At 60.2% G+C, this 27,926-nt stretch overlaps 1 protein-coding gene across 5 annotated transcripts; it reads left to right on the top strand.

Annotated features, from left to right (window-relative positions):
• On the top strand, positions 1-27,492 carry RALGDS (ral guanine nucleotide dissociation stimulator). 5 transcript variants are annotated; one of them, XM_055332211.1, is made up of 18 exons: positions 1-200; positions 14,765-14,875; positions 15,989-16,182; positions 16,742-16,840; positions 17,301-17,494; positions 17,736-18,145; positions 18,874-19,089; positions 19,405-19,508; positions 19,890-19,974; positions 20,872-20,940; positions 21,384-21,470; positions 21,965-21,997; positions 22,285-22,406; positions 22,562-22,657; positions 22,956-23,157; positions 23,313-23,555; positions 24,704-24,818; positions 26,415-27,492. In XM_055332211.1, the coding sequence occupies exons 1-18, from the start codon at positions 39-41 to the stop codon at positions 26,588-26,590; spliced, it is 2,718 nt and encodes a 905-aa protein (XP_055188186.1). In that variant the 5' UTR covers positions 1-38; the 3' UTR covers positions 26,591-27,492. The 5 variants fall into 5 exon arrangements, with proteins under 5 accessions (XP_055188186.1, XP_055188194.1, XP_055188170.1 ...); XM_055332219.1 differs by having other exon boundaries at positions 16,745-16,840; XM_055332195.1 differs by lacking the exon at positions 1-200 and adding an exon at positions 5,899-6,107.
• The last annotated feature ends 434 nt before the right edge of the window (positions 27,493-27,926 follow it).

Genomic DNA, 27,926 nt, shown 5'->3' on the forward strand with positions numbered 1-27,926 from the left:
GGGTAGGAGCCCAACCCCTGCCTGGCTCCCGTGCCACCATGGCCCGGGAAGCCGGGTCCACTGAGCCCAGGGTCAGGAAGGGCTGGGTATTCTTTGCCTGTGTCTCTGTGGTGACCGCCAGGCGCTGGGCCACCACCCGCCGCACCACCCTCCGAAGCCCCACACCTTGGCTGGCACCTGTGCCAGCGGCAGCCACCGAGGTAAGTTTCCAGGGCAACTGGTGCCTCTGCCAGGAGGCCGGGTGGGTCACAGCCAGGGCCCACCCGGGCCAGGGAGGTGGTTGCCCTGACTGCCTCCCCTCCCTCAGAACTGGTTGAAGGAGCCTGGCTGGAAGCCACTGGGGATCTCCACCCCCAGTCTGGGTACGAGAGGAGTGGGCACAACCAGTGGTGGCCATGTGCACCCACCCAGGTGGCCTGTCCACCTGCCCCCTACCTGGGCGGCTACTGCCAGGTAGCCAGGTGTTGTCCTAGCAGCTCCTATTCCTATGGCACTTCTCAGATTTCCAAGGGCTTCTGTGCATTGTTTTATCATCTGCTCTCCTGAGAGCCAGGCGATGGCATGCTTAGTATCACCCCATCCTCCTGGTGGAGAAGTTGAGGCCAGGAAGATGCAGAGCAGGGACCTGAACACAAATCTAGGCCCAGATCTTTTTTTTTTTTTTTTTTTAAGATTTATTTATTTCATGAGAGACCCAGAGACACAGGCAGAGGGAGAAGCATCCCTAGGCCCCAGCTCTTTTTTTTTTTTTTTTTAAGATTTTATTTATTTATGAGAGAGACAGACAGACAGAGAGAGAAGCAAGGTACAAGCAGGGAGCCTGACATGGGACCCGACCAGGATCACACCCTGGGCTGAAGGCGGTGTTAAACCGCTGAGCCACCTGGGCTGCCCTAGGCCTCAGCTCTTAAGAGAGAGCTTCCCAAACCTACAGGCCTCTTCCTCGGCCACCTGTGCCCAGTGCTCCTTGGACCCGGGCCCTGCGAAGAATGGGACCCCAGCCTCCGACTCCTGTTTTCCTCTCCTGCTGCCCTCTCTCCATTGTGCTCCGTGTTTCAGGCTCTTTTGCATTTCTACCTATTTGTGTCCCCTTCTGCTTCTTTATCCTCCCCTCCCTTCACCTCCAGGCATCACACGGTAGACGGGCAGCCTGGGGTATTGGACAAGGAGCACTCTAGGAGTGGGGAGACCATTGTCAGAGTGGCCCCCGCTCCCCACGGTGTTGGACGGCGTTTATCACTGTGCTCCTCTGGGTGGCCCCCAACACCCTGGGAGTTGGTGTCAGGGGTGGTGAGTGCCCACTTCCAGGGGAGGATAAGGAAGCCCCCAGAGCAAGTTCAAGGCTGATCCAGAACCCTTGGCATGTCAGTCCTGGGCTGTTTCCATGGCTCCAGGCGTTGATGTATTTTGTTCTAGTTGCCCCAGGATGGTAACGCCCTGTGAGATCAGAGATTAGGGGTGATGATGATGTCACATCCCTCCACCCAGGATAGTCTCCTAGAAGTTTGGATGCTTCATTTTCTGCCTCCTGACCCACTCCTAGCACACCCTCCTGCCCCATGGGAAAACCCCCTCCCCCCAAGGAGGAGGAGGAAGAGAAGGAGGCTCCTGGAGGTTCCCAGGAACTCAGCAACAGAGGAGGTGGGGTTCGGCCTATGCTCCCGGCCTAGGTGTATCACCTCCTGCCAAGGTGTGTGCTCACTCGCCCACAGAAGGCCGGCCCAGGAGCCAGGCAGGCCAGGAATGGTGACGTTGCTATCAGGAAGTGACCCAGGAACCCGGCCAGGCTACACCCTCTTCATGTCCTCCCCGGGCTCTAAATATAGACCACAAAGGACAGACGGGGACATCCACCTGCCCAGAGAGAGGTGAAAGGTCTTCCACCTACACCTGACCTGAGTCTGGGTAGCCGGCTGCTATTGCTCACCAGGCCATCAGCGCCCTCTGTGGCCCTGGCCAAGCCCAGGTTGAAGGAGGTGATGGGCCAGGCCTGTGGCTGCCTGGACATTGTCTTGAGCCCAGTTCTGGCTCTGAGACCTTCCCAGCAATGCAGCTGGGTCCAAACCCCATTCCCTAGGACCCTATGCAAAGGCAGAGCTGGGTCTTGATTTGAACGATGGCTGAAGCAGCACTTACGAATCCTGAATCACCCCTCATATGCTGGGCAAGGGGTGGGTGGCAGGTTGGAAGCTCAGGCCAGGTAGAAGATGGGATGGCACGAGGTACCTGGCTGGGTGTGGTGAGAGAGGACCCCGAGATGCAAGCCGGGGTCATACTGAGCAGTTGGCCTTTTGCCCTGAGGGTAGAGGGTAGTGGCACCTTTGAAGGGTCAAGACCCCTCAGGCTGCCATGGTCCGGGGGACCAATGGGTTGGAAGCAGGAAGGAGAAGGGGCCCCCAGAGGTCTGGCCACAGTACCCCCTCCCTTTAACTGGAGGTGGCTGCTCAGGGGCCCTCCAAGTCAGGGAGTGATGGAAGGCCTGGTGGGGTCCATGGCAAGCCCACAAGCACAAGCCCTGCCCAAAGGAGACAGCTGCCGGTCAGCTCCCACCCAGCCTCCTGTTACTCGGGAACACAGACCCCATGTGGCCGGATTGTCTGAAGTTATGGGAGAAGCCACAAATGTGGATTTTTATATGAAATCACCTGACCTTTTACTGTTGGCTCAAAAATTTAAAAATACTTTGCAAGCCAAACAAAACACACGTGTGGGTTGGATGTGGCCTGCTTCCAGCCCCCGGCTGTCAGTTCTGAGCCTGTCTTGTAAGCTTCCTCTACAGGCAGCATCCTGGCTACAAAACGGTCTTACAGCACAGCACTGTAATGGCTCACAAGAAGCCCTGCGGAAGGGCAGGTGCACTCCCCAGGGAAAGGTTAGGGACCTGGAAGTGCTGGGGGGGGTGGGGCGAGGTGTGAGCAAGATGAGGGATGAAAGGAGGGTTCCCAGTCCTAATAACCCATGCTTTCTACAGTGCTTTATGCTGTTTCTCCCAGCAGACCCTCCCAGGGCAGGGGTTATAACCTTGGCCTTCACTCACCCAAGGTCGCTAAGCTGCCTCCAGCCCCCCACATGAGCCCTGTGGCTCGGTTTTGGGACAGCCCACTGCCATGGCCTCCAAAGTGAAGCCCCCGGCCTCTTTTGTTGTAAGGAGGCTAGGAGTACCCTGCACATGGGGCAGGTCAGATACATGGAAAAGTGGGGCAGCTGGCAGGCAACCCCTGCCATGACCTGGGGTCCGGAGATCGTTGCTGCTGGGAGCCTCAGGGACATTGACAATGAGGCTCAAACTCTGTCCTCTTCCTTTATTGCATTTATTTTCCCCTGAAACATATTTGTGGAAGAAACCGGGTAGTTTGTCCCATAGATATTCCTACAGTCTGGAGTTTATGGACTGTATCCTCATGGTGTGTTTAGCACACTCCTCCATTCCCCCGTAATTTCCCCAAATCACTGTTATGTGCAAGAAGCCTGGTTGGGTTCATGGTTAGTTTTTGGCCGGAACACTTTGTGGGTGATTTTGTTCGTCTATCAGGTGGCACCTACTACCCTGGTCCCCTCTTTAAGGCTGCCCTTGCCCTTGGTAAGGGATCTGCCCTGCAACTTTGGGGCAGGATTATGAAGGCTGATGTGTGGCAGCTCAGGGGAGAGTCGTGGGTGCCAGAGGTGCCCCATGAACCGCCGCAGCCCCATCACAGACGGTATGGGGCAGAGTCTCTGCCCTGCCCAATGTGGGGGCACCAGGCACCTGTGTGAGGTACTTCACCTGCGCTGTCGCATTAATTATGCTCCCTTTGCACAGGAGAAAGCCTCCCTGGAGGAGAGGTAATTTGCCTGTGGGAGAAGGGGGTCACCCAGTAAGGAACGGGTGGAGCTGGACTTCAAACCCAGGCATCTCGGTGGCCAAGCCTGTCCTCTGCTACACCAACGCTCTAAGGGAACTAAGGTGTGTGGTGGGTGGGTGTGTGTGCAGCTGGAGCCATGAGCAGATTTGCCGGGACCCCAGAGGGGAGCCCCAAAGTCGGTGCAACACAGCAGAAGGACCAGTTGAGTAAAGCCTCCACCATCCTGTCCCCTCCCCACAGATGATGATGTGCAGGTAGTGCCAAGATGGGAGGCAGCCCAGCCAGCTGTGCTGGGGGGCAGGGAGGGGGGCATAGCTGGAATTCTCCACTTCTCACCTGTCCAGCCTACCTGGGCCCCTCAACCCCAGCACCTGGACCTTCAATTTTGAAGAGGTGGGGACATCAGGTGCATTTCTCCGGCCCTCATGAGTCACTTGGCCTGCATGGGCCCCTTTCCATGCTGTAAAATGGGCTTGAGCTTGCTTCCCAGGCCCCTCCCTGGGAGAAAGAGATAAAGAGAGCAGAGCAAAGAGATAAGTGCCGGCAGGCAGGTGCTGGATTCACTCCGAATTCCCCAGAGGTGCTGAGTGTTTGGCCCCAGGAGAAGGAGTGGGAAGAGGAGCTTCTAGCCAGAGGGCAGTGGCCAGTGGCCAGGTCACCCTTTGGTTGCTCTTTGAGATTCTCCTTCTTCTAACTGTGCCTCCCCACCTCACCCTCCCTCAGGGTAGAGCCCAGAAACTTCCCAAACAGCCTCCTAGGGATCTTCACCCCAAACTAAATCTCTTCATCTTGCTTTAAAAAAGAAAAGCAAACCGTATTTATTACATGTGCGTGATTATTAAAATATTGCAGAAAAAATTAGAAAACTCGGAAGAGGAAAAAAATGTGTAATACTATTCAGAAATAACCACCATCCCTTTGGCAAAGTAGCCTCCTCTGGTTGAATGCATGTGTGCAACGTCTGCTCTGAAAGAATATTCGACAGCCTGGCTTTCTTCTCAGAGCAGAGCATGCCCTGCACCGTCCGTGGTTCTCCTGAGAAACTGAGGCCCCATGGTGAGATACTGGTTCTGGGGGTGTTGGTAGTGTTGTTAGGGCTGCTAACAGCAATGGCGGGGCTCTATGAGGGCTAAGGCAGCCAGGCCCCAGCAGTGGGCTAGGTGTGCAGGACCCTCCCGTTCATTTGTGCCTCAATAAGTAAGCTCTCGACCCGCTGTTAACCTCCAGCCTCCCTCTACCTCACAGACTTCTAGAGAGAGCATTTGAGGCTCCCTCGCCCTGTAGCCTGGCTCCCCACCTGACTGCTGCCCTGAGATCTTGAGCCCTCAAGCCACCAGTGGCTGCAGCTGACCAGCCCAGTGATGGGTGCTCAGACAGGCAGTTGTCCCTCGTGAGCCCTTTCTTGAGTGTCCCTACGGCCTGAACCCCGGTGCCCACTCTTGTGTTGGACCCCCACCCCCTCCACCTCCTTTCTGCTCTGCGTCCTCACTGCAGAGCTGTGGGGCTGAAGGGTAACAGTGCAGACAAAGCCAGGGTGGGGCTTCTCCCGCACACCACGCACACACAAGGACACTGAGGGCTTGCACAGGCACAGGCACAGGCGCACGGAAACGGGGCTCAGGTTAAGCAGTCTAGGAGGCCACAGCGCTGGACTTAACTGGAATTCGTGGGAGGTAGTTCTGACACCAGGGCGGCTCGACCACGTGTCAGCACCCACGCAACGCGGACGCTGCACCCACGCAGGGTGCCCAGCCGGCCCCCGCGGCCCCGCAGCAAGCACGCAGAGCACGTGCACTCCCGGGCTCCGCCGGCCGGCCCCGGGGGCGCGCGCGCGCGCATGGACACACGCCCCGGGCATCCGCGGCCCCGCCCCGCCCGAGGCCCCGCCCCCGCGCCGCTGGCCCCGCCCCGAGGCCCCGCCCCCGGCCTGACCTCCGCGGGGCCGGGCCGCGGGCGCAGAGCTCGGGGAGCGCCGAGCCGCGCGGGCCGCCGCCGCCCCCGCCGCGCGCCGGGCCGGCCCCGCGCCCGCGCCGCCCCGGGTCCCGCGGCCCGGCCGGCCCCCCGCGCGCCCGCGAGCCGCCGATGGTGCAGCGCATGTGGGCCGAGGCGGCCGGGCCTGCGGGCGCCGCCGAGCCGCTGTTTCCGGGCTCCCGGCGGAGCCGCAGCGTGTGGGACGCCGTGCGCCTGGAGGTGGGCGGCCCCGACAGCTGCCCCGTGGTGCTGCACAGCTTCACGCAGCTCGACCCCGACCTGCCGCGCCTGGAGGTGGGTGACGGGCCGCGGAGGGGAGTCGCGCGCCTCGCCGAGCCCGGGGGCCGCGTGGGGGGGCCGCCGCACGAACCTCGCGCCCGCTGCCCCGTCTGTCCCGCGGCCCGGCCCCGCGATCCCGGGTGGGCCGGCTCCGCGCGCCTACAGCCCAGGCAGACCCGTTCCCGCGGGCTGTCACTGCAGGCGTCTGCGAACTTGTGACAGCCGGGCCGGGCCGCAGTTCCCCGCTGCCCGCCCGGGGCCTGCACCAGGCGTCAGGCTTCACGGGGCTTCACGGGGCGGGCGGCGAGCCCCTGGTGAGCGGGGCAGACGCCTCCTGGGCAGCTGAGGCCACAGGGGCCTCCCAGACAGTACCTCCGGGGGGCAGGCGTGGATCCGGTACTGGGGCTGCCTGCAGAAGGGCGGTGGAGGGCAGACAGGTATCCAACCTGTGCGGCGAGGTGTCCCCGCAGGAGATCGGGAGAAGGGCCTCCCCGGCCCACCAGTGACTCATCTCTGCTTCATTAGAAAATATGCCGACACCCTGAATTCACCTGAATTCATTGGAAGGCTTCAGAAAAAGGGTGTGCCTGTCAGGAATAGGGGTGGGGACAATGAGGTGAGGGCTGGGGCTCTCGTTTCTGGTGTGCTCTGGCAGAGGGGCCCAGTGGGTCACGGGGTCACAGGGGGTTGGGGGGGTGCCTTCCCCCCGCCCACCTGACTGTGCACCTGACTTCAGCAGAGGTGATGGAATCCCTGGGTGGGCCCCCTCGCCGCGTCCTGCCTGGGCATGGGACCTGGACAGATGCCTTCTCTGGGTCCAGGGCCCCAGGGCACATCTAGGCCAAGCCAGAACCTTAAGGTGAAGTTTGAGCCACCTGCGGGTTAGGCCCCCCCCATGCCCCCTCCTTTCCATCACTTTAGGTCACAGCAGCCTTGTATTGCTCAAGAGTTCCAGCCTGGATCTCCGGCCCCTGTGTGTCCCCACTGCCTAGACAGGGCCTAGATGCGCATTTGCCAAAGCCTATCTCCATGCCCTGCATGGGAGTGAGGGGGGGTGGGGTGGAGATGAGGGGTGGGGGTAGCTCTTGGTGGGGGAACTGTGGGCCTGGGAGGGAAACTCCTCCTGAGCTTGGCTGGCAGTGGGGCCAGGCAAGCTCTCCAACCCTCATCCACCCACAGCTCCAGTCTTTGGCGGCTGGAGCGACCCCCAGGGAGGATGGGGGTGGGAGGCCTGACACCAGCCCAGTACTCATCTGACTTTCATTATGTCTGGCAGCGGCTTGGGCTTTGTGTGCTGGGAGGGTCTGGCCTGCCTGCTCACAGGGGCCAGGCAGGTTCCTGGCCTGGGTGGGGCAGGCCTTTGCTTCGTCTCTTCCTCCCTCTCAGTCCATCTGCATCCCAGAGGAAAGGAGCCCTACCCCAGCCCTGGGGTCTGCCTTCCCTGCACCTCCCCCTCCCCTCCACCCCTCCCCCTTCCCAGCTCCCTCCCTCTCCAGGCCTCAGCACTGAGATCCAGGCCACAGCGCTGCTGTTTAGAAATCAAAGGGAAGCTTCTGGCTGGGGGCAGGAAAACCAGGGTCCTGGCAGGAGAGGAGGCCACTGCCGGAAACCAAACACAATGACCATTTACCATGGGCTGAAGGGAGGGGGGCTGGGGAAGTCCCTGTCCCTCCTGCCAACACCCCACCCCCCCATCCTGGAGCTGATTTCCTGGTCTATGTAGCATGCCAGAGCTCAAGCGGCCCAGCTCGTGGTCCTTGTCCTGTCTGGAAACCACCAGACAGTTTCTGGCTGCCCCTCGCCCCCGTGCCCATTTCCCCACCACGCCTCCACCCAGTCCTTCCCTCTCTGAGCTGCCAGATGTCCTTGCACATCTGGGCGTCCGCTCATTACCTTGATCCAAGTCACCACAGACCCAGCTTGGCCTGAGGGGTTCTGTGCTTTTCTGGAATTCACCTAGCCTGTACCCTTGTCTCTGAGCAGCCCACTGCCTTGGCCAGGCTGGAGGAGGTCCCTGTTGGGAGCATCTCCTGGTTACAGGCACCGCCCCTCACTCCAGCTGGCTTTGACCCTCCCTGGAGAGTAGTTGTCAATCCGCACTTTACAGTAGACGGGAGGTCAGAGAAGTGAAGTCTCTGATCTTAATGTACGCAGAGCTAAGGTGCCCCCAGGATTTGAATGTGGGCTGTTCTTTATTGGTGCCTACTGTATGCAAAAGCCCACTGCAGGGATCAGAGAAGGATAAGGAAGTGCGTACTGTCAAGGCAGTTTTAAATGCATGGAGGAGGACAGGAGAACAGAACCAGGCCTGGGCAGCCCAGAAGCCCCCGGTCAAGTGAAGGGTAGGAAGGCCAAAGTCCTCAGGGTCAGAGGACACTGGAGAGAGCTTCTAGGAAGGAGCAAGCCCACCCCTGGACCGCAGAGGTTTAGAAACATAGCAGACGTGAGCCAGTGCTTTGTGGGAGGCCCTGTACTGAGTAATTTGCGTGCAGTCTTGTCTCTTTGCTGGCGGGACTACAGATTGCCCATTTCACAGATGAATCCCCTGAGGCTAGATTGCACAAACTCACCCAGCTAGTAAGTGGCAGAGACAGGACTCAGACCCCCCCAGACCTCCCCACCGTGTGAGACCTCAAGGCCTGATCACAGTCTGGATGGAATGGAATGAGGGCTCCTCTGTTCTTTGGGTAGAAATGAATGGGAGAGTCCCATCGTGTGCCCCTCCCCACCCCGCCTCCTTCTTGGTCACCTGGTGTCTCCACACTTTGTATAGCTCTTCAGTTTAACCTTCAGGGCTCATTTGCCTTTGACACTGGAGGCCCTGGAGGCATAGCCTTGTGAGGGGTCTTTATCTATCTGCATACTGTAATCCGTGAGGAGGCCACTGCAGGCCTCAGGGCCTGTGGAGTTCTGGGGGCAGCTGACTACCACCTGCTGGGCTCCCACAGACCCTGGGGGTCCCCTCTTGCTTTACTCCCCTGGGGTACTGGGAGAAGAGGAAGGGGAGGCAGGCTGGCTCGTACTGGGCCCTCCTTCCTTCTCTAGGTAGGAGACATTTAAGCATGCCAGCTGTCTCCCAGGAGCAGCAGGGGTGGTAGGACACAGGCTTGGGTGCCTGCTCCCAGGCAGGGCTCAGTTCCATCCTCAACCTGGAAGCTGGGCCTGTGTTTCCAGGCCCTGTCTTCACTGCCGGGAGAAGGAGTTGGACTAATTACGCATGGGCCCTGGGCAGCCTCTGACAAGCCAGTGGGGGTGCTCTCAGGACACCGTGCCCAGGAGTCAGGACTGGCTCCCAAGGGCTGGTAGCCAGCCGCCCAGATGGCTTCTAGGGCATGACACCGTGTGGTGGCCACTCTGTCCTGGGCTCAGGCTTCTAGCCTCCGGGGCTCAGAGACACAGTGTTCCTGGACACGCAGCCCTAGTGAAGCGACTCTGGTGGCCTGCAGCTGGGAGGGAGCACATGACAGCTAGAGGATTGCTTGGTGAGCAGGGCAGGGGCACACAGCTCAAGGGCCTGCATTTGGGGAGCTCTCGGGTGTGGGTGTTGCCTCTGCACTCCAGGGACCATCAGATGCTCAGACGGCACTGTGCATTCGGAACCATGGGGTGGGGTTGTGCACACTGGTTGGGCCAAGATCTAGGGCTCTGAGGGCAGAGAGCTGCAGGGATATGCCAGCTTGGCCCCTTGCAGCATTAGACACCTTTCTCCCACTCCCGAGCCTCAGTTTCCTCATCTGTAAAATGGGCCTGATACCAGTTCTTCCCCAGGGTTCAGGTGAGGCCTGAGTGAGAGCAGCAGCCTGACAGGCAGTCCCCATAGTGTCTGGCACAGTGTCAGAGCCAGGCAGGTGGCGGCTGTCATGATTGTGTTGTCTCACCAGGTACCAGGGCAGTGCCCATGTCCTGGGCTTTGGGGTTTTGCTGCCCTGCTGCCCCACACCATTGGCGTGGTGCTTCCCAGGCCTGGGTCCTATGGCTGACCTCTAGGCCCACAGGAAGAACCCCAGCAAACCACCCACCATGCCCAACCAGGGGTGTCACCTGAGGAAGGCCTTCTCAGCCCTGGACTCTGCTCTGAGGTCGTGAATGTGGCAGCCACAGAAGAGCAAGACAGCAGGCAGGCCTAGACGGGAGATTCATAGGTGGGAGATTCATAGGCCGTGGTTAAAATCCCTGCCTTGGCTGCCACTCCCTGGCTCCTGACCTGAGTGAGCTCCCCACCCAGCTCTTCCCTCACCCATCAAGTCAGGTGTTGGAGGATTAAATGTGATAAGTGTGTAAAAAGCCTGGTACCCAGGAAGTGCCCATAGACATGGGACACTGTGGTTGGTGGTAGACGCTTGTGGTTGTGGCTCTTGGGGCTGGACCTTCACCTGGCCCTGCCCGGCACCCCCTTGGGACTGGACCACCCTCCTCAGCTGTCACCAGCTACACTCCTTCAAAGGCTTGATCTGTGGTGGCCTGACAGCCAGGAGCCCACCCTGGATGGACAAGGGAACAGGTGGTGGGCAGGGCCAGCGTGGAGGTCCCATCACACCTCCCCACCTGAGAAATCCATCCTTCTTCCTCTTAACATGGTAATGAGTAACTGGGCTCCGGCTGGTGGCTAGGGTTTGTGGGGACAGCTTCTTTGGGGGCTCACCAAGGCTGGTCCCTAAACTCTAGTTTCTGGGGTCACCAAGCTCCCTGGTTGCCCTGGCAACCAGGAACCTGCAGGTCCCCAGCCACGGCTGCCCCTGTGGGCTGCAATGTGCGGGGGTCCTGAGTACAGCCCACCTCCATCTGGGGCTGACCTGGGGTCCCCACTGGGTCCCGTCTGTGTCCACAGGCCACAGGGCTTTTTCTTCTCTTCTACTTGTTTGGAGCTTATGGGCTGAGAGATGAACCAGAACTTAGACTTGAAAAATCCTGAATTCTCTCCTCGGCCCAGACCCTCTGCCTTGCTCTCTCCACTCTGCACCCACGTGCAGGATGCCACATTTAAACTGTCCCCAGAGCCCGGGAGGGCTGATCAGGCCTTCTAATCCATCTCCCTTTGTGGCTCCTGCATTTGAGCAAAACGCCAGAAAGTCTGAAAGCTGCAAGGCTGGCTCGGGCAGTTTTAGAACTCCCACCCTTTCTGTACGGACTGGCCTTCCTGGAATCTCCCACAGGGGCCCTCAGGGGCCCCCACTCCCCACCCCACCAGGTGTCCACCAGCAGCTCCTGGGGGCTCTGGTCAGCAGACGGTGCCCAACACCTTTTGTTCTGGCTTCCTGGGTGCCCTCATGTGCTAGGTGCTGAGCTTGGCGTTCTGTGTGCCTTCTCTGGACCCCCACTGTTGGCCTGTAGAGAGCTGCTGCTCTTCCCATCTCACAGGTGAGCTCCCTGAGGCCAGGAGCAGAGAGGCTGGCAAAGCTGGAAGTCAGAGCTCTTCATGAGAGACACAGTCCTGGGGTCTGGTAGGTCCTGGGGGGCCTCATGTGCCCAGGGCTGCAGGGTGCTGACCAGTATCCAGGGGAGGGCCTGGGGTGGCCTCTGGACCGTGGCTCAGCAGGATACAGTAAGGACCCCATCTCATGCATGTGGAAGCCCTATGATCGGAGCCACCCCCGCCCTGCCCAAGTGGAAGCGGGTCTCCACATGTGGCCCGAAGAGGAGACAGGAGGACATGCTGGTACAAGATCCAGCGCTTCCTCTCCGTGTGCCTTGGCCCTGGACCAGGTCTCCTTAGGAGGAGCCAGTCCGCAGGGGAGGCACCTGTGGGTCCAGAGGCCCCTTATGGCCCCTCATTATAGGCACCCAAGGAGAGCAAAGGGGTGATCAGTGTGAAGGTGCCATCTCCATGTGCACAAGCACGAGCCACCTTCCGGGAGAGATGGCAGGCCTGGGGAAAAGCCAGCAGGTCCCCTCAGATTTATCCCAAAATAGGAGGTGGGATGGGCCCTGGCAACCCCATTATTCTCCATCGAGGGAACAGGGCCTGGCCTGCAGTCATCTGGGGACAGGCATCCTGCTGGCCTGTCACCCTGAGAAGGCTGATCAGGTGACACTGGGGCTGCTTCTCCTCCTTGTCCCTGGGGCTCTGGGCTGCACTCAGAGGGACAGCAGAATATGGGGCACCTAGGTGCCCATTTTGCTGGCTTCTGCTTACCAGGGCCTGGGGACACCGCTCTACCCTCACTCCCCTTGACCCAAGCTGTGGAAGGCCAGGCTGCGTGTGAGGCACAGCTGCCAGCTGGGTGCCAGGGCCCTGGGGACCTGGCATCCCTGTGGCATTCTATTCCCCTAGAAGCCTGCAGGGGCCTTCCCTCAGGACATCTGCTGTTTGGTAGGCCACTCCCATGGTCCCCCAGGAGCCCCAGGCCCTGCTGCTGGGCCTGGGTGCACTCTGCCCAGAGGGTGGCCTGGAGGGTCCTGAGGGGCAGATGCCAGGCCGATGGCTGCTTCCCTGCTCTGTCCCTGGGTGGAGGTAGGAGCAGGAAACAAATGCCCAACTCTGCCACTTGCTGCCCGGGCCGGGAGCAGTTTGCTTTAGAGCCTGCTCCTGTGTCATCTCTCAGGAGGTGGTTTAAATGCCGCCCGCCCGCAGCGTTGCTCTGAGGCTCTGCTTTTGTTCCTCTGGCAGCAGCGGTGTGAAGGAGCCAGAGTAGCTCCCCATCTGTGTGACAGGGCAGTGAGTCCCGGGTCCCAGCCAGTGTGGCTCCTGGCATCCTGCCCCGCCTCCCACCCCCTTCCAAGGCCAGCAGAAGGGGGCCCCTGGGAGGTGGGGGAGGGGCTCAAGGACCATGTGATGCGCAGGCCAGCTGCTCTGCCAGTGAGGCCCATGGCTCACTGCAGGCCCCACCCCCACCCCTACCCCCCCCATCTGGATCTGCCAGGGCACAGCAGCCACCTGCCAGCAGCCCCCACCATGGCTGGCCTGGCCCAGGGGCCTTGATGGAGCCCCACTAAGGAGCCAGGTGCCATGTAGAGGTCAAGTCCAGGGCCCTCTGGCAGGGCCGGTCCTGCGTGGGGAAGCCTCCAGACCCCTGCCAGCAACCTGGGTGTTCCTCCCAGCTGGGCCACATATGGCTAAGAAAACCCTGGAGAAAGGGCAGGCCCTTCCAGCCGAGCCTCTCAGCCTCTGCAGGAAGTGGCCACGGACCCCTGAGGACATGCCAGGGTGCTGGGGCCCCCGCCCAGCAGGAGGACAGCTGGTCTCTGAGGCCTGTCTCCTCTGTGGGCTCTTCCAGATGGAGGAGGGAACAGGAGCATACGTCTCAGCTTTTCTGCTTCAGGAGGGGTTTCCTCTCCTCGCTGGAGGGGTTGGACCTCCACAAGCCTGGGTTATTTAAGGGGTGTGGGTGTGGGTGGTGCCGCTCAGGGGGACCTCTGCCTGTGGGTTCCCTGCTAACTTCCCAGAAACAGGCTGGCTCTCCTTTTCCGGAGAGAATGTGATGGCAGCGGCTTCCCCGTTGGTCCAGTGCCCAGTGTGGGAGGGCAGCCACAGGTCAAAGGAAGTGGCCCTGCAGAGGGCAGCTGGCCTCACGCGGCCCACACGGGTGGGCAGGAGGTGAGAGGCCCAGGCACCCCTTGCTGGCCGCAGGGATGCAGTAGGGGCCCCACTAAGGCCCAGGGCTCCAGGGAAGGATGTGGGTGGGCTGAGTCAGCACTTTTTCCCCAGTCTTCTGTAAGCTCCACGCCTGCCTTGGGTTAGGGCAGTGAGCCGCGGTCCCAACCACTGGTACAGACCCTGCAGTCGATGGCCCTGTGCCAGCTGGCACCTCCCAGCTCTTTCCTAAACTCAGAGGCCCCTCTCCCCACGGCAGGCTCACCCTTCTTGGGACAGAGACCTATGGGCAAGGGGGCTGCAGAGCCCAGGGCCACATGGCTCAGTGGCCTCAGCCAGCCAGGGCCTGATGGTCACAGCCCCCGGGCCAGCCTGCCCAGCGGGAGGAGTCACTGCCTCATAAAACAAGGGCCTTTCCTTGCTGCTATGGGCCCAGGGAGCAGCCAGATGATCCCCCCTTCCTGTCCCAGCCAAAGCCCCGTGATTTCGGGTCCTGTGAAACCCCAGTCATCTGCCCAGATGCCTGCATTGTCACTTTATCACCCTGTCCCCGTGCACGTGATGACACACAGGGAACCGGGAACTCCTCTGTTGCCCAAGAAGGCACAAGGGCATGAATGAGCAGAAAGGGAAGGAAGTGGCCTCGGATGTGGCTGTTGGGGATACCCAGCATCTGCTCCAGACCCATGATGCTGACTCCAGGGCTGCGCCGGGAGGAGCTGCCCCCACCTGTGGGTCAGCTGGGGTGGGGGCGGGATGGGCCAAGGAGGGAAGAGGAGGGCCACGCGGGGGGCGCCATGTCAGGGCCTGGGGTCCTGGCTTTGCCGTTTAGCCACAGTGGCATGACTTAGGCCCTTCTCTCAGCCCCCATGTGCTCATCTGAAATGACTGAAAACCAATACCCATCTTGGGGGTGGGGGCAGTGACCCCACCTGGGTGTGAGCAGATTGCTGGGGGCTTCGGGAGCCTGAGGGGCTCATCTTATTCACAGCTAGCTTGTGAGGGGGTGGGATGGGGAGTGCTTGCCCCAACGTGACTCCCGCCAGGGGGCCTGTGTGGACGGAGCACCTCAGCTGGGGAGGGAGGCCCCAGAGGGCAGCCCCTGATGCCCCTGCCCGGCGGCCGGGCACTATCTCTGCAGAGCTGCACACAGGAGATCGGCGAGGAGCTGGTCAACGGGGTCATCTACTCCATCTCCCTGCGGAAAGTGCAGGCACACCACAGCGCCAACAAGGGCCAGCGCTGGCTGGGGGTGAGTGCGCCCGGGCACGCCCCGGATTCCAGGCTCTGGCTGCTGTGCTGGGCTCCCTCCCAGGGCCTTCTCCGCTGAGGGCCCCTCATCCCGCTCCCAAAGGAACCTGCCCCTCCCCAAGGTCCAGCCCTGGGCTTGGCCAGGAGCAAAGTCACTCTGCACCGGGGCGCCTGGTCGGCTCAGTTGGTTAAGTGTCCAACTCTTGATATTGGCTCAGATGGTGATTTCAGGGTTGTGAGATCAAGCCCAGTGTCTGCCCTGCGCTGGGTGTGGAGCCTGCTTAGGATTCTCCCTCTCCTTCTGCCTCTCCCGACTGTTTGCTCCCTCCCTCCCCCTCTCTCTCTCAAAAAAAAAAAAAAGAAAGAAAGAAAAAAGGTCAGTCTGCACATATTTGTATGAACATCAAAAAAGACACTTTTCTACTGTTTCCCCTTCACATTGGGCCCCAGGTGATTTTGGATTTTGCCTCCGTCTGATCCTGCCCTCCGCTGTCTCAGGTAGTAGCTAGCAGTCAGCGCCTGCCTCCTGCACACCTGCAAGCCTTCCACGTCACCACACTTAAAAGGGCTAGTTTTACTCCCAAAGGGCCGAGGCTCGGGCTCCTGTATAATTTACTGCTTCCTGGAGCACAGCCATGTGACCCCTCCAGGTCAGGGGCAGGGCCTGACTCCAGTAGCTGCGGAACATTCCAGAAGGGAGGCGAGTTGTCACAGCGATTCGGCCTTTCAGTGCTGAGGGCCTTGACTTGATTCCTTGCTGCAGCCATTCCCCGGTGCTGCACTGAGCGTCCCGTGTATCTTCCCAGAAGACTCCGTTTCCTCGTCTCTAGAATGGGCATGTTTTTCCAGGACTCATGGGGCAGTGCTCTTCCACTGAGGTGCTGTCATTCAGCCCAGCCCACAGACTGACCTGGAATGGTCGTGTTTGTGTTTTTTGTGATTCCCCATCTCAAATTCCACTTCCAAAGCTGAGCTTGTTTTCCTGCTGAGGGCACACACGTCTCCTCTTTGGCCACACACGGGGCACCTGGGGCTTTGAGCGCTGGTCTGCCACCCTCCTGGCAGTCCCTGGTGCCACCACTGACCATACACCCCTCCTTTGTCCCCACTCCAGTGTGAGAACGAGTCGGCCCTGCACCTGTATGAGACCTGCAAGGTGCGAACGGTGAAGGCAGGCACGCTGGAGAAGCTGGTGGAACACTTGGTACCTGCCTTCCAGGGCAGCGACCTCTCCTACGTCACTATCTTCCTGTGCACCTACCGAGCCTTCACCACCACCCAGCAGGTCCTGGACCTTCTGTTCAAAAGGTGAGCAGGGCCTCTGTGCCCCACAGCACCTCCCCACTCAACACTTGGCTGTGTGTCTTTGGTTTGGCACTTGCCGTCTCTGAGCCTCGGGTGTCTTGTGTGGACCCTGTATGCCATGAGGCCTGAGCCCCCACATAGAGGGTTCTGGTCTGACCTTTGGGACAAGTCCCCCACAGTGCTGACCCTATGGCCAGCCCATGGAGAGGGGGGCCCTGGGGCTGAGGTGGGTCCTCTCTGCCCCGGAGAAGCTCTCTGCCTCAGGCCCCGCATCCTGTGTCGGGGCAAAGCCACTCTCCTCACAGTCTGGCTGTGAGGAGGTCGCAGATTCCATCCGGGGCCCCATCCTGGGTGTCACCAGAGCAGGGAGCCCTGGGGGCTGGCAGGGGGCCCCAGACCCACTCAGCCACTTGGAAGCTGCTGGGTGGGCTTCATTCAGTCGCCAAATGGACATGAAGCCCCATCATTGTGCATGAGTCAGTGTCCGTGGCAGACACAACTCCCTGGGCTCCGGGCTCCCGCTCTAGTCGGGGGAGTCAGCTGGTAACCCTAGACATCATAGCAGGTACGGTAGATGTGACGCCCTCACGGCCTCCTCTAGATACGGATGCATTCTCCCTTATTCTGATGAAGACGGTGGACCCCAGGACCAGTTAAAAAAGTGAGTGGACTTTGGGTCTGATGGGAGGGCCCCCTGTCTCCCAGGTGGGGGACATGCGGGGCTTTGGGGTGGCAGGGGTGCTGGGCCGAGCCTGGCCCCCCATATCCTGTGATTCCTGCCGCAGGGCAGAGGTGTGGGGGCCTCTCCTGCAGGAGCACAGGAGTCAGAGAGCGCCCCCAGTCCACCCTCCTGACATCTCCAGTGCAGAGGGGGACTCAGACAAACAGGGGAGGGGGGGTCTGCTCCCCTGAGACAGGCAGGGGCGCTCACGCCATGGATGGAGGGCTCCCCGTGGTGGGGACATCCAGCCCCGCCTGCTGCCCAGACCTGCCCCTACCTGGGTGGCCTTGGGGGTGGGCTGGGGTGGGCCCGGGGTCGGGCTGGACCATCCCCAGGGGCTCAGGGGTCTGTGGGAGGAAGGGCCAGGCCCCTGAGCTGCTGTCTGCCCTCCTGCCTCTAGTGCCATCTCCTCTATTCTGGGCACCTGGCTGGACCAGTATTCGGAAGACTTTTGTCAGCCCCCAGACTTTCCCTGCCTTAAGCAGCTGGTGGCCTATGTGCAGCTCAACATGCCTGGCTCCGACCTGGAGCGCCGTGCCCACCTTCTTTTGGCCCAGTTGGAGCATTCAGAACTCACTGAAGCTGAGCCTGAGGGTGAGAAGCTGGGGTAGGGTGTCTGTGGGTGTCTGGGCATGGGTGGGTGCTGGGCCCCACAGGGAGGAGCCCCCAGAGGCTGGGGTGGGGCCAGGAGCCAAGACTGGGCTCAGAGCACCCAGCTGGGGGACGGCAGTTGCGGGGACACCTCGGTAGGGGTTCTTGATTGTGGCTCCCCTGGGAGGCTCAGAGACATGTTCTGTTTCTGCAAAGACACATGGAGACTTCTCTCCTCCTGTAGCTCTGTCGCCAGCTCCAATGCCAGTTCTAAAAACAGCTCCAGAACTAGAGCCAGCTTTAGCACCACCTCTCGTGCCCGCTCCAGAGCTACAGTCAGCTCCAGCACCAGCTCCAGCACCAGCCCCAGCCCCAGCTCTAGAGCTACAGTCAGCTCCAGCACCAGCTCCAGAGCTAGAACCAGCACCAGCTCCAGAGCTAGAACCAGCTCCAGCTCTAGAGCTAGAATCAGCTCTGGCACCAGCTCCAGAGCTAGAACCAGCTCTGGCACAAACTCTAGAGCTAGAGGCAGCTCCCGCACCCGAGCCTCCCTGGCCTTCGCCTGTGACTGCAGAAAATGGCCTGAATGAGAAGCCTCATGTCTTGACCTTCCCTCCCGACCTGGTGGCGGAGCAGTTTACACTGATGGATGCGGTGAGCTCCTTTCCTGGGCAGGGCAGGCAGGGCACCTTCCCCTGGCATCCGGTCCATTCCCTGCCATTCCCTGGTCCAGAACTGATGTCGGGGTATACGTCCCAGTTCCACCAGGATTCAGTGTGTGGTCTCTGGACTGTGGGCATATAGATCGGACTCTCCCCAGCCCAACCCTCCACACAGGGACTGCGGATTACAGGAGGCAAAACAGTTGAAGGCTGGGTGGGGAGAGGAGTGGAGCTCACTGAGGTGCATCCAGCTCCACGGGTCGCCCTCCTATCTCCCCGAGGCCTCACCATCCTCAGCACTTATGAGGCACCTGCTGTGTACTAGCTTATGGCAGACAGCGGAGCCCATAGGCGTAGCAGCCACAGCGAGTGCGCATCTGGATGGGGGTGCAGGACAGGGGCAGACCTGAGACCTGACAGGGAGTGGCAGGTGCCACCCAGTATGCGCAGCTATGAATGAACCACCTTCTGTGCTTGCAGTTAGTGAGGATGAGCTGCCAAAAATGCCAAAGCCTCTTTCCTCCAGCGTGTCGTCCTGGGTCACTCATGCTGGGCACGCACGGCGGGCAGAGAACAAAGTCCAGGGACCTGCACCATCCCCTCCCCACCCCCGGCCCTGCAAGGCTCAAGCCCTGACCAGGGACCCTGCCAGGGACTGGGGAGGTGTGGACACTGCCCTGGGCTGTGGCAGAGCCGGGTGACACTCCCCACGATCCCCAGGAGCTGTTCAAGAAGGTGGTGCCCTACCACTGCCTGGGCTCCATCTGGTCCCAGCGGGACAAGAAGGGCAAGGAGCACCTGGCACCCACCGTCCGCGCCACTGTCACACAGTTCAACAGTGTGGCCAACTGTGTCATCACCACCTGCCTGGGGGACCGGAGTGTGACAGCCCGGGACAGGGCCAGGGTAGTGGAGCACTGGATCGAGGTGGCCAGGGTAGGCCTCACAGGGGCCCTGGGAACCCCCTTCTCACTTTATCTGACCCCAGGGCTGTGGTCTGAACTCCAAGGCCCTGCGGAGACCCCAGGCCTGTCCTTCCAAGGGACACGCCAGGCTTGACTCGCACATCCCGCCACCTGGGTGCTCACTCCCCTGTAACCCCCTCCCTTAGGCTGACCCCACATCCTCCTCTCCTGACCAGGCCCAGGGGCACCCCAGGGGCTCTGCGGGCAGGCGTCCGTCTTACCCAGGACGGGAGGTCCCGGCTGTAGGGACTGAAGCCATACCTCGGCCCTTCTGTCCCTCCGCCAGGAGTGCCGGGTCCTCAAGAACTTCTCATCACTCTACGCTATCCTGTCAGCCCTACAGAGCAACTCTGTCCACCGGCTGAAGAAGACATGGGAGGAAGTTTCCAGGTGGGCAGGCATCTCTCTGCAGGAGCACCAGGAGGGACCCAGGACCTGCCAGGAGGCTGTGAATTCTGGGGTGGGCCTGCTGGTGGGACCCCAAAGCATCCATTGGCCTCAGGCCAGTAGTTCTGCCTTGGGACTCAGTTATCTGTCAGCTACTGAGTGGAGCCACACTGGAGATTTTCCTGTGTGTACTGGTGACAGACACACAGGATCAGGACAACCACACACACGGAGTTCTCCCCACCAGGTCCACAGAGCACTTAGGGCCCCGCAGGACCCTGGGTGCAAACCACCCGTCCGGGCAGTTCGGGTCTGTGGGTTCTAGAAACAGTTCAGTGCCCATGCCCATCGTGCCATTCCCAAGCCTGTCCTTCCTTCCCTCAGGGACAGTTTCCGAGTCTTCCAGAAGCTGTCAGAGATCTTCTCGGATGAGAACAACTATTCTCTGAGCAGAGAGCTGCTCATCAAGGTAAGGCCCGGCCAGAGGAGGAAAGTTCTCAGTGAAAGTTTGTGTGAAGAACACCAGTCCTGTCTTGTCTGGACTTTGGGGAAAGGAGGATCTTTTTGGTTTGTGGCCATTGTGGGGGGGGGGGGGCAGTTTGGGGACCAGGAGGCCCTAGCAATGGGTTGATGTGGGAGCAGCTGGGGTGTTCCAGAAGGGATGGGTGAGCTGGCAGGATTAGTAGGTTTCCTGCTTCCTCCATGCTGCTGGGTGGATAGGCCAGGGGTGGGAGGCTCCTTCTGTCTACACTGCAGCTCAGGGAGAGGGCAGCCAGCCTGGCTGCCTGCCTGCCCAGAGATGAGGAACCGCAGAGGGAGGCCAAATCCCAAAGGGGCTGACCAGACTTGGAACCAAATGAGCAGCCCCGGGAGGCAGCTCTGGGTGCACTAGGGGATCCTCACTCTGCCCTGGGCCAGATGCCACAGAGGATCCCAGGGAGTCTTGGGCTCTCACCACAGGGCTCCAAATGAGCCGGAAGACCAGTTAGCAGAAGCTGGTCTCCCGCCGGGAGGGACTCTCCTCTGAGTTACTGCCCGTCTCGGAAAATGGAGGAATGAGGAGCTTGGGGCCCCTCTGGTCTCAGGACTCATGGGGAGGCAATGAGGTGCAAGGAGAAAAGGAATGAGCAGGAGCTTTGTGCAGAGCCCCCACCTCGGAGTGGGTGAGGGCAGAACAGTGACAGGAACAGACGTGGGATGTTGAGTTCCTGGAGGCCCCCCAGGAGGCCAGGCTGCTGGCCCACGTTCCCACACCCAGTGAGGGCCAGGTGCCACCCTGGTGGTGGCAGAGCATTTGTACCAGTGACCGGGGCCCAGGCTGGGGAGGAGAGGAAGGCCTCACTGACCCTGCCCCCAACCATGGCAGGAAGGGACCTCCAAGTTTGCCACCCTGGAGATGAACCCCAAGAGAGCCCAGAAGCGACCAAAGGAGACGGTGAGTGTACGCGAGTCTGGAGAGAGGCAGGGGCCGGCCTCCGGGTGAGGAGAGGAAGGTCACCCCCAGCCCGCCCCCTGCTGCTGTAGTGCCTGCTGTGCCCCCTATATCTGACCTCCTCTGGGCCCTGTGGGGGGGGGGCGCACCCTGACCACCTGGTAACTTAACAGTGCTGGTGGCAGCCACCAGGGCAATGGTCCAGGAGGGCCAAGCTCATGGTGGGTTTAGGGGTGGGGAGGGTCCGAGAGCCACAGAACCCTGGCCGTGTGCCAGACACCAGGCCCGGCGGGTGATGAGAGGGAGTTTGGGGTCCATGGACACTAGGAGAGAGTCCGGGGGAGGCAGCTAAAGGTCCCCAGGCAGCTCTAAGTGGGAGGCTAGGGTGAGGCTGAGGCTGAGGGAAGTCTTGGCCCTGGCTCATCCGCCCTACCCTCATGTCACAGGGTGTCATCCAGGGCACCGTTCCCTACCTGGGCACGTTCCTCACAGACTTGGTGATGCTGGACACCGCGATGAAGGACTATCTGTATGTGAGTGAGCCCTGGGGGCCTGGCCAGGGTGGGAGCAGGGCCAGGGTCCTGGAGCCCCAGGGGGAAGCACTCCCACTGAGCCCGGAGCTCTCAGCTCCAGGCATACCTCACAGGTACCACATGCCAGGGCACCTGCCCGCCTCACCAATGTGTGAAGAGGTAGGTGCCCGGCTGGTGAGGCCTAGAGCTACAGGAGGGTTTGGCCCGGCTCCACACAGCCCTCCCTCAGGTCGTGGCCCCCGCCCTCCAGGGTCAGGCACGGTGTGGCCAAGCTGGGCCTTCCTGCCCCAGGCCTCAGTATCCCCACCCCTCGTCAGAGTTGGGCAAGAAGTTCCTTGAGACTCTGCCCACCACCCCCCAGGACCCAGGGCCACGGGTATGTGCACCCACCTGCCCCCTGGTGTGTGCTGTGGGTAGTGCAGCTGGAGAGGAGTTGACGGGTGGTCGCAGGCAAGGGGCCACTTTCTGATGGTCTCTGGCTGTTTGCCTTCCAGGGAAGACTGATTAACTTCGAGAAGAGGAGGAAGGTGAGCAGCTGCAGGCCACAGGTGTTGGCCAAGATCTGGAAACCAGAGACCCACCCACCCACCCCAATTCCTGTTATATTTGGGAGAGCTGGGTACACAGGAGGGTGGGCGCAGGAGGCCAGGGCAGGGACGACTTCCTGGGAAGGGTTGTTTGGACCCAGCTCCAGGGACAGGGTAGGCCCGGGAAGGAGTAGAAAGTAGGAGGGGATGTAGAGACCCAGGGCCCCAGGCCACACCCTGCACCCCATCCACACCCCGCACCATCCTGCCCTTCCCTCTGGCCCCAGGAATTCGAGGTGATCGCCCAGATCAAGCTGCTCCAGTCGGCATGCAACAATTACAGCATCGCACCCGAGGAGCACTTTGGGGCCTGGTTCCGGGCCATGGAGCGGCTCAGCGAGACGGAGAGGTATAGCTGCGCAGGAACCGGGCCAGCCCAGGGAGCCAGTGGTGTGGGATCTTAGCAAGATCGGGGTGTCTGGACCTCCGCGGCCCGGCAGGTTCCAGGAGGGGGACCTGGGTGTGCCCCCCCTGCCAGCCTCACGGCTCCCATCTGTCCTGTAGCTACAACCTGTCCTGTGAGCTGGAGCCCCCCTCCGAGTCGGCAAGCAACACCCTCAAAGCCAAGAAGAACACGGCCATTGTCAAGCGCTGGAGCGAGTGAGTGCCTGGGCTGGCAGGAAGGGCTCCCCCCTGGCTTAGGGAAGCCTTGGCCCCCTTGTCTTCCCCCTCGGGGCCTGCTTTCTCCTCTGCAAAGTAGAGTGATCCTAAATTGATTACTCCCAAAACAGGGACGGATGCGGGGCTGGTGATTGACCGAGCACTAGGTGCAGAGCCCGGAATGTGGAGTGTAGGGCCTGGGGTGGGATGTGTCCCCGGGCACATCCAGGGCACCGTTCCCTACCTGGGCACGTTCTCCCGGGGGAGGGCCCCCCAGTGAGCTGATCCTCCCATGCAGCCGCCAGGCCCCCAGCACAGAGCTCAGCACCAGTGGCAGCTCTCACTCCAAGTCCTGCGACCAGCTCAGGTGCGGCCCCTACCTCAGCAGCGGGGACCTTGCCGACGCACTCAGCGTCCATTCAGCCGGCTCCTCCAGCTCTGATGTGGATGAGATCAACATGAGCTTTGTCCCGGAGTCCCCCGACGGTCAGGAAAAAAAGGTGACTGCCCCACCCCTTCCCCCTGATGGTCCTGCCCGGGCTCAGGTCACCACGCCCCACCCACAAGTAGCCAGGAAGCTCTTAAACTGAACTCCTAGGATCCCCTGGGTGCCCTGCAGGGTCCAGGGCTTCTGCTGATCATGCCATCCCCACAGTTCTGGGAGTCCACCTCCCAGTCATCCCCGGAGACCTCCGGCATCAGCTCAGCCTCCAGCAGCACCTCCTCCTCCTCAGCCTCCACCACGCCCGTGTCCGCCACACGCACCCACAAGCGCTCCGTCTCAGGGGTCTGCAGCTACAGCTCCTCACTGCCGCTCTACAACCAGCAGGTGGGCGACTGCTGCATCATCCGCGTCAGCCTGGACGTGGACAACGGCAACATGTACAAGAGCATCCTGGTGAGCCACGAGGGCGCCCTTGCTCTGCCAGGCAGCACGTGTCTTGAGCGCCATCCCATGCCCGCCGTCCTGAAGCTAACCTTTCAGGAGCCAGGGAGGACAAATGGTCAGAAGCTCCCGTGGAGATCGAGGGCCAGGGAGAGCTCCACAAAGAAGGCGCCTCAGGGGAAGCAGGGAGGCAGGGAGGCTGTGGGGCTTGGAGGAGCAACCAGAAGCCTGAGGTCAAGGGCTCAGGGCTTGGGGCCTGGATCTCCTCAGAGGAAGATGGGCACCACCGGTGCTTGGAGCAGACAGGGGGCAGTCGTAACTTAGGGCTTATCTCTAGGGGTGGGCTGGGGCCAGGAGACGTAGGGAGGCTGGTTAGGAGGCAGTGTGGGCAGGGTGAGCAGTGACTATGCCAGGCTGGTGGCCGTGGAGGTGGCCGGCAGTGTCAGGCGGTGGATGTCGTTTAGGGCTTGAGATCAAGCCAGGGGATGTGTCTCTAGACACTGTGTGTGTTGATGGCAAGAGGAGGGACTCCTCTCATGTTCCAGAACTCACCCTGCAGAGGAGCCGTTTATTTGCACTCCCCAGAGGCCCCCGTCCACTCACACTGGGTCAGGTGCCCCGTTACATACCCACCCCGTGCTAGCTTGACTGCCATTAACAGTTACCCGTATGATCCCATGTCCAAGGCCTGTCTGCCCTCTGGCCTTTGGGGTCGAGGCAAGAGGGATCGGCCTGTGCAGCCCACCGCACTACTGCAGCCTCCAGCCTCTGCAGGCCTGGCCAGAGGCGGCCATAGGGCATCTGGCCAGGGCTTCTCTTACCTCCGGGGCTGGGCCTAGGTGCTGTCTGTCCCCTGAGTTCACTGGTCCCATTGTTCCGCAGGGGGCAGGATCAAGGGGAGCAGCCCCCCCCAGAGCAGGCAGTTTTCCAAGGTGGCACGGGAGGAGGTGGCAGGCTTGTAGGAAAATGGGGGGACAGGAACAATTGGGAGAAGCCCCCTGTGACCACACAGAGGCCTCCCAGGGCCAGACAAGGAGGCCAGGCCCCCACAAACCTAGCACGCAGCCAGAAGCTGAGCCTCTGTGCAGGGCCCCTGCTGCTGCCCTGTGGCAGGGTTTCTCCAGGCCCCTGGCTGACAGTCTCCCCCTTTCCCACTCTAGGTAACCAGCCAAGATAAGGCTCCGGCCGTAATCCGGAAGGCCATGGACAAACACAACCTGGATGAGGACGAGCCAGATGACTATGAGCTAGTGCAAGTCATTTCAGATGATCGAAGTAAGTCAGGGCTGGCGGGGTGGGGGGCCAGGCAGGTGGGCCGAGGGGAAACAGCACCACACGCCGCACCCCGGCCCCAGGCGGACATTCCCAGATACTGCCCCGACATCACCCTGCCCTGCCCTCCTCACCAGCCCCTGGCATGTGCCCTTGTAGTTCAAAGCTAGCAGCACCCGGAGTAGAGAGAGAAGGCTTTTCTTCCAGGGCCAAGCAGCCAGATGGCCAAGCCCATGGGCCATTCCCAGGGGCACCGTGGCTGAAATGGGAAATGCATGTTTCCGAAAGAGTCATGCTTGCTGTGGACCTAAGCCTCAAAAAAATCCATGCACGTGTGACACTATCTAAGTACGCTGCAGATGCTATAACAAAATACCATAGACTGGAGGGCTGATAAGGTACTGAGATTTATTTCTCACCGTTCTGGAGGCTGCAAGTCCACAAGGAAGGTGCCAGTGTGGTCAGGCTCTGGTGAGGGCCTCTCCTAGCGGGCAGATGGCCGCCTTCTCCTTGTGCCCTCACGTGGCAGGAAGGGCCTCCTGGGTGGCCTCTTTTATAAGACATCAGTCCCATTCCTGAGGCTCCCACTCCCACGACCTTATCACGGTCCAGAGCCTCACTTAGGGCATGAGGATTCCCACATGAATCTAGGGGAACACAAACAATCAGACCATAGCAGACACTAAAAAACAGGCTACGAGGATATAACTCAGTGGGTAAGAGCAGGGAAAACGACAGAACCAAGAACCAGCAGAGACCAGGAGCCGGATGGCAGGGCTTGGAGAGCTTGGGGCATGGCCCTTATGCCATCTGTGCCTGTTTCCTCATTGCCACAAAGGAGATAACAAGCCAGGGGTTAATCCATATCTACACCTAGATGTGCATGCAGTAAAGGTGACTGTAGACACTGCCCTTACCCACTTTTTCCCATGACCTGCCAGCCGTTAGCTCAGACAGTTCGTAGTGACCCCCAGCATCCCCAGAAGCTGTTTCCTGAACCTTCTCTCACCTTCTCACACCATATTGGTGGGGAGGAGGAGCAGGACAAGTGTGACCCCCATCTTACAGGACAGGAGGACTGAGGCTCAAGGCAGGGTAGGGAAGGTGAGGCAGGGGCACAAAGCTCAGCGGGTCCGGGTTGTTGCAGGCTCCCATCCGCAGCAGGTCGGGGAGAAGAGGAGCTACCCAGGGGGTCAGGGAGGCCTCCTAGACTCTGGCACCAAAGACCCGGGGCAAGGCCTGCCCTTTGCTAGGCCACCAACCTTGATCCTGAGTAGGACAGGATTTAGGGGAGCTGTTCTGGATTCTAGGAAGCTTCTTCCAACTTGAGATCATGGTCATTGAAGGCTGCAGGGGGGTTGGGATGGATGACCCTTTGCCAGCTCCACACTGAGGTAAGGACTTTTCATTCAGAGTCCCTTTTTAAATAAGAGTCATTGGATCTCCTGAGTGTCCGGCAGTCTGTCCTCAGCAGGTGTCATTGAGAGTGATCATTGGTACTCCTGAGGTTGCACTGGGGGCTCCCAGGTCTTTGTCTCAGGCTAGCCCTGGGAGGGCTCTCAAGCATCACTGACCCTCCCTCTGTCCCTCTCCCGCCAGAGCTGAAGATCCCTGACAACGCCAACGTATTCTACGCCATGAACTCTACGGCCAACTATGACTTTGTCCTAAAGAAACGGACCTTCACAAAGGGGACAAAGGTCAGGCATGGCGCCAGCTCAACTCTCCCTCGCATGAAGCAGAAAGGACTCAAGATAGCCAAGGGCATCTTCTAATGAGTCCCCAGCACTGGCCAGCCACAGGACCGCTCTCTCAGGGGCTGGCAGGCTGGGTAACTAAGCACTTACAGACTCCAGTGGCCCAGGCCAGGCAGGCACCTGCTGTCTGAACTGCCAGCTCAGGCCACCCCCAGACTCCAGTTTCACCCTGAATCTCTCCTGCTGCCGGGATTGATGCCTGCTGTTTGCAAGGCTGACCTGGCCTCCCGTGGACCACTCGCTGCCTTAGGTGCCTTCCGCTCTCTGGAACCAGAGCACTAGCTGACTTTGCCAAGGAGCACTGCCAATGGGCATGGAGCCCTGCATGCTGCCGGGCACTGCCCTCTGTGCATTTCCCTCACACCTGCTCAGGTGTGGATCACTGCCACCTGTGCCCATGAGCACCCCAGGGCACCCACTCATCCACTGGGTCCGACCACTGCACTGCTCTCCTCATGCCCACGGGCATCGGCCCGCGCCCTTCTTGGGTCCTGGCCCCTCTTTCCACCACGCTAGCCTTTCCCAGGCTGCACCAAAGATTCCACCATCGGGGCCAACAGAGTGAGGGAGTCTCACCCACCCCCATCCAGCCCTCCCCCAGGAGAGGAGGAGGGGGACCCTTTTTCACAGATCACACTCTGCCTGGTGAGTGAGAATGGTCTCAGCCGAGTCCCATTCACGTCGAATCTCAAGACACTGCAAGTGCCATTCATCACTGCACCCTGGGCTTCACGAGACCACAAGAGACGGGGGTTAGTGGGAAAGGAGAATTTGGGGGAAGGGGAGGGGTGTTGAATATTTGTATAAAAGGCAAAAAAAAAAAAAAAAAAGTTTACCAGTTGGGGAGGGGCAATATTTATTTGTTGTAAATAGCAAATGCTAGACTTGAATATTATATTAAAATCCAGTTTCTACTATAACCTGAGAGTTGTGGTTTTCTTCTTTCACTTCCTCTGCTAGTTTGAATGAGATACAGACTCCCATTCTGTGTTCAAATAGGAAGTTTTGCATGGTTACCAGTTTATTTTTATGCAGGAGAAGCGGAAAGAGCCAGCAACCCTTCTCTGGCTCACTTAAGGAAACATCAAGCCTACTTGATTTCACAGAGTAGATGTTCACCTCAGAGTCATTAAACTGGGCACTAAGCTGGGTCAGCACCCCAGCACCCCTGGGATTCAAGGCTGTAGGTGCTTTCACAGGGCATAGCAACAAGCCCTGAAACTGGAGTGTCTTTAAAAATCACATTTGTGAGAGAAAATTGTGAAATAAGAAGCTCCAGGGTCAGTCTCTCCATAGAGATCATTCACTCAGCTGGAAGGGAAAAATGATCAGGATGGATAGTCTGTGGACTCTG

Source organism: Nyctereutes procyonoides, unplaced genomic scaffold (genome assembly GCF_905146905.1).
Source record: "Nyctereutes procyonoides isolate TBG_1078 unplaced genomic scaffold, NYPRO_anot_genome, whole genome shotgun sequence".
Taxonomy (NCBI): Eukaryota; Metazoa; Chordata; class Mammalia; order Carnivora; family Canidae; genus Nyctereutes; species Nyctereutes procyonoides.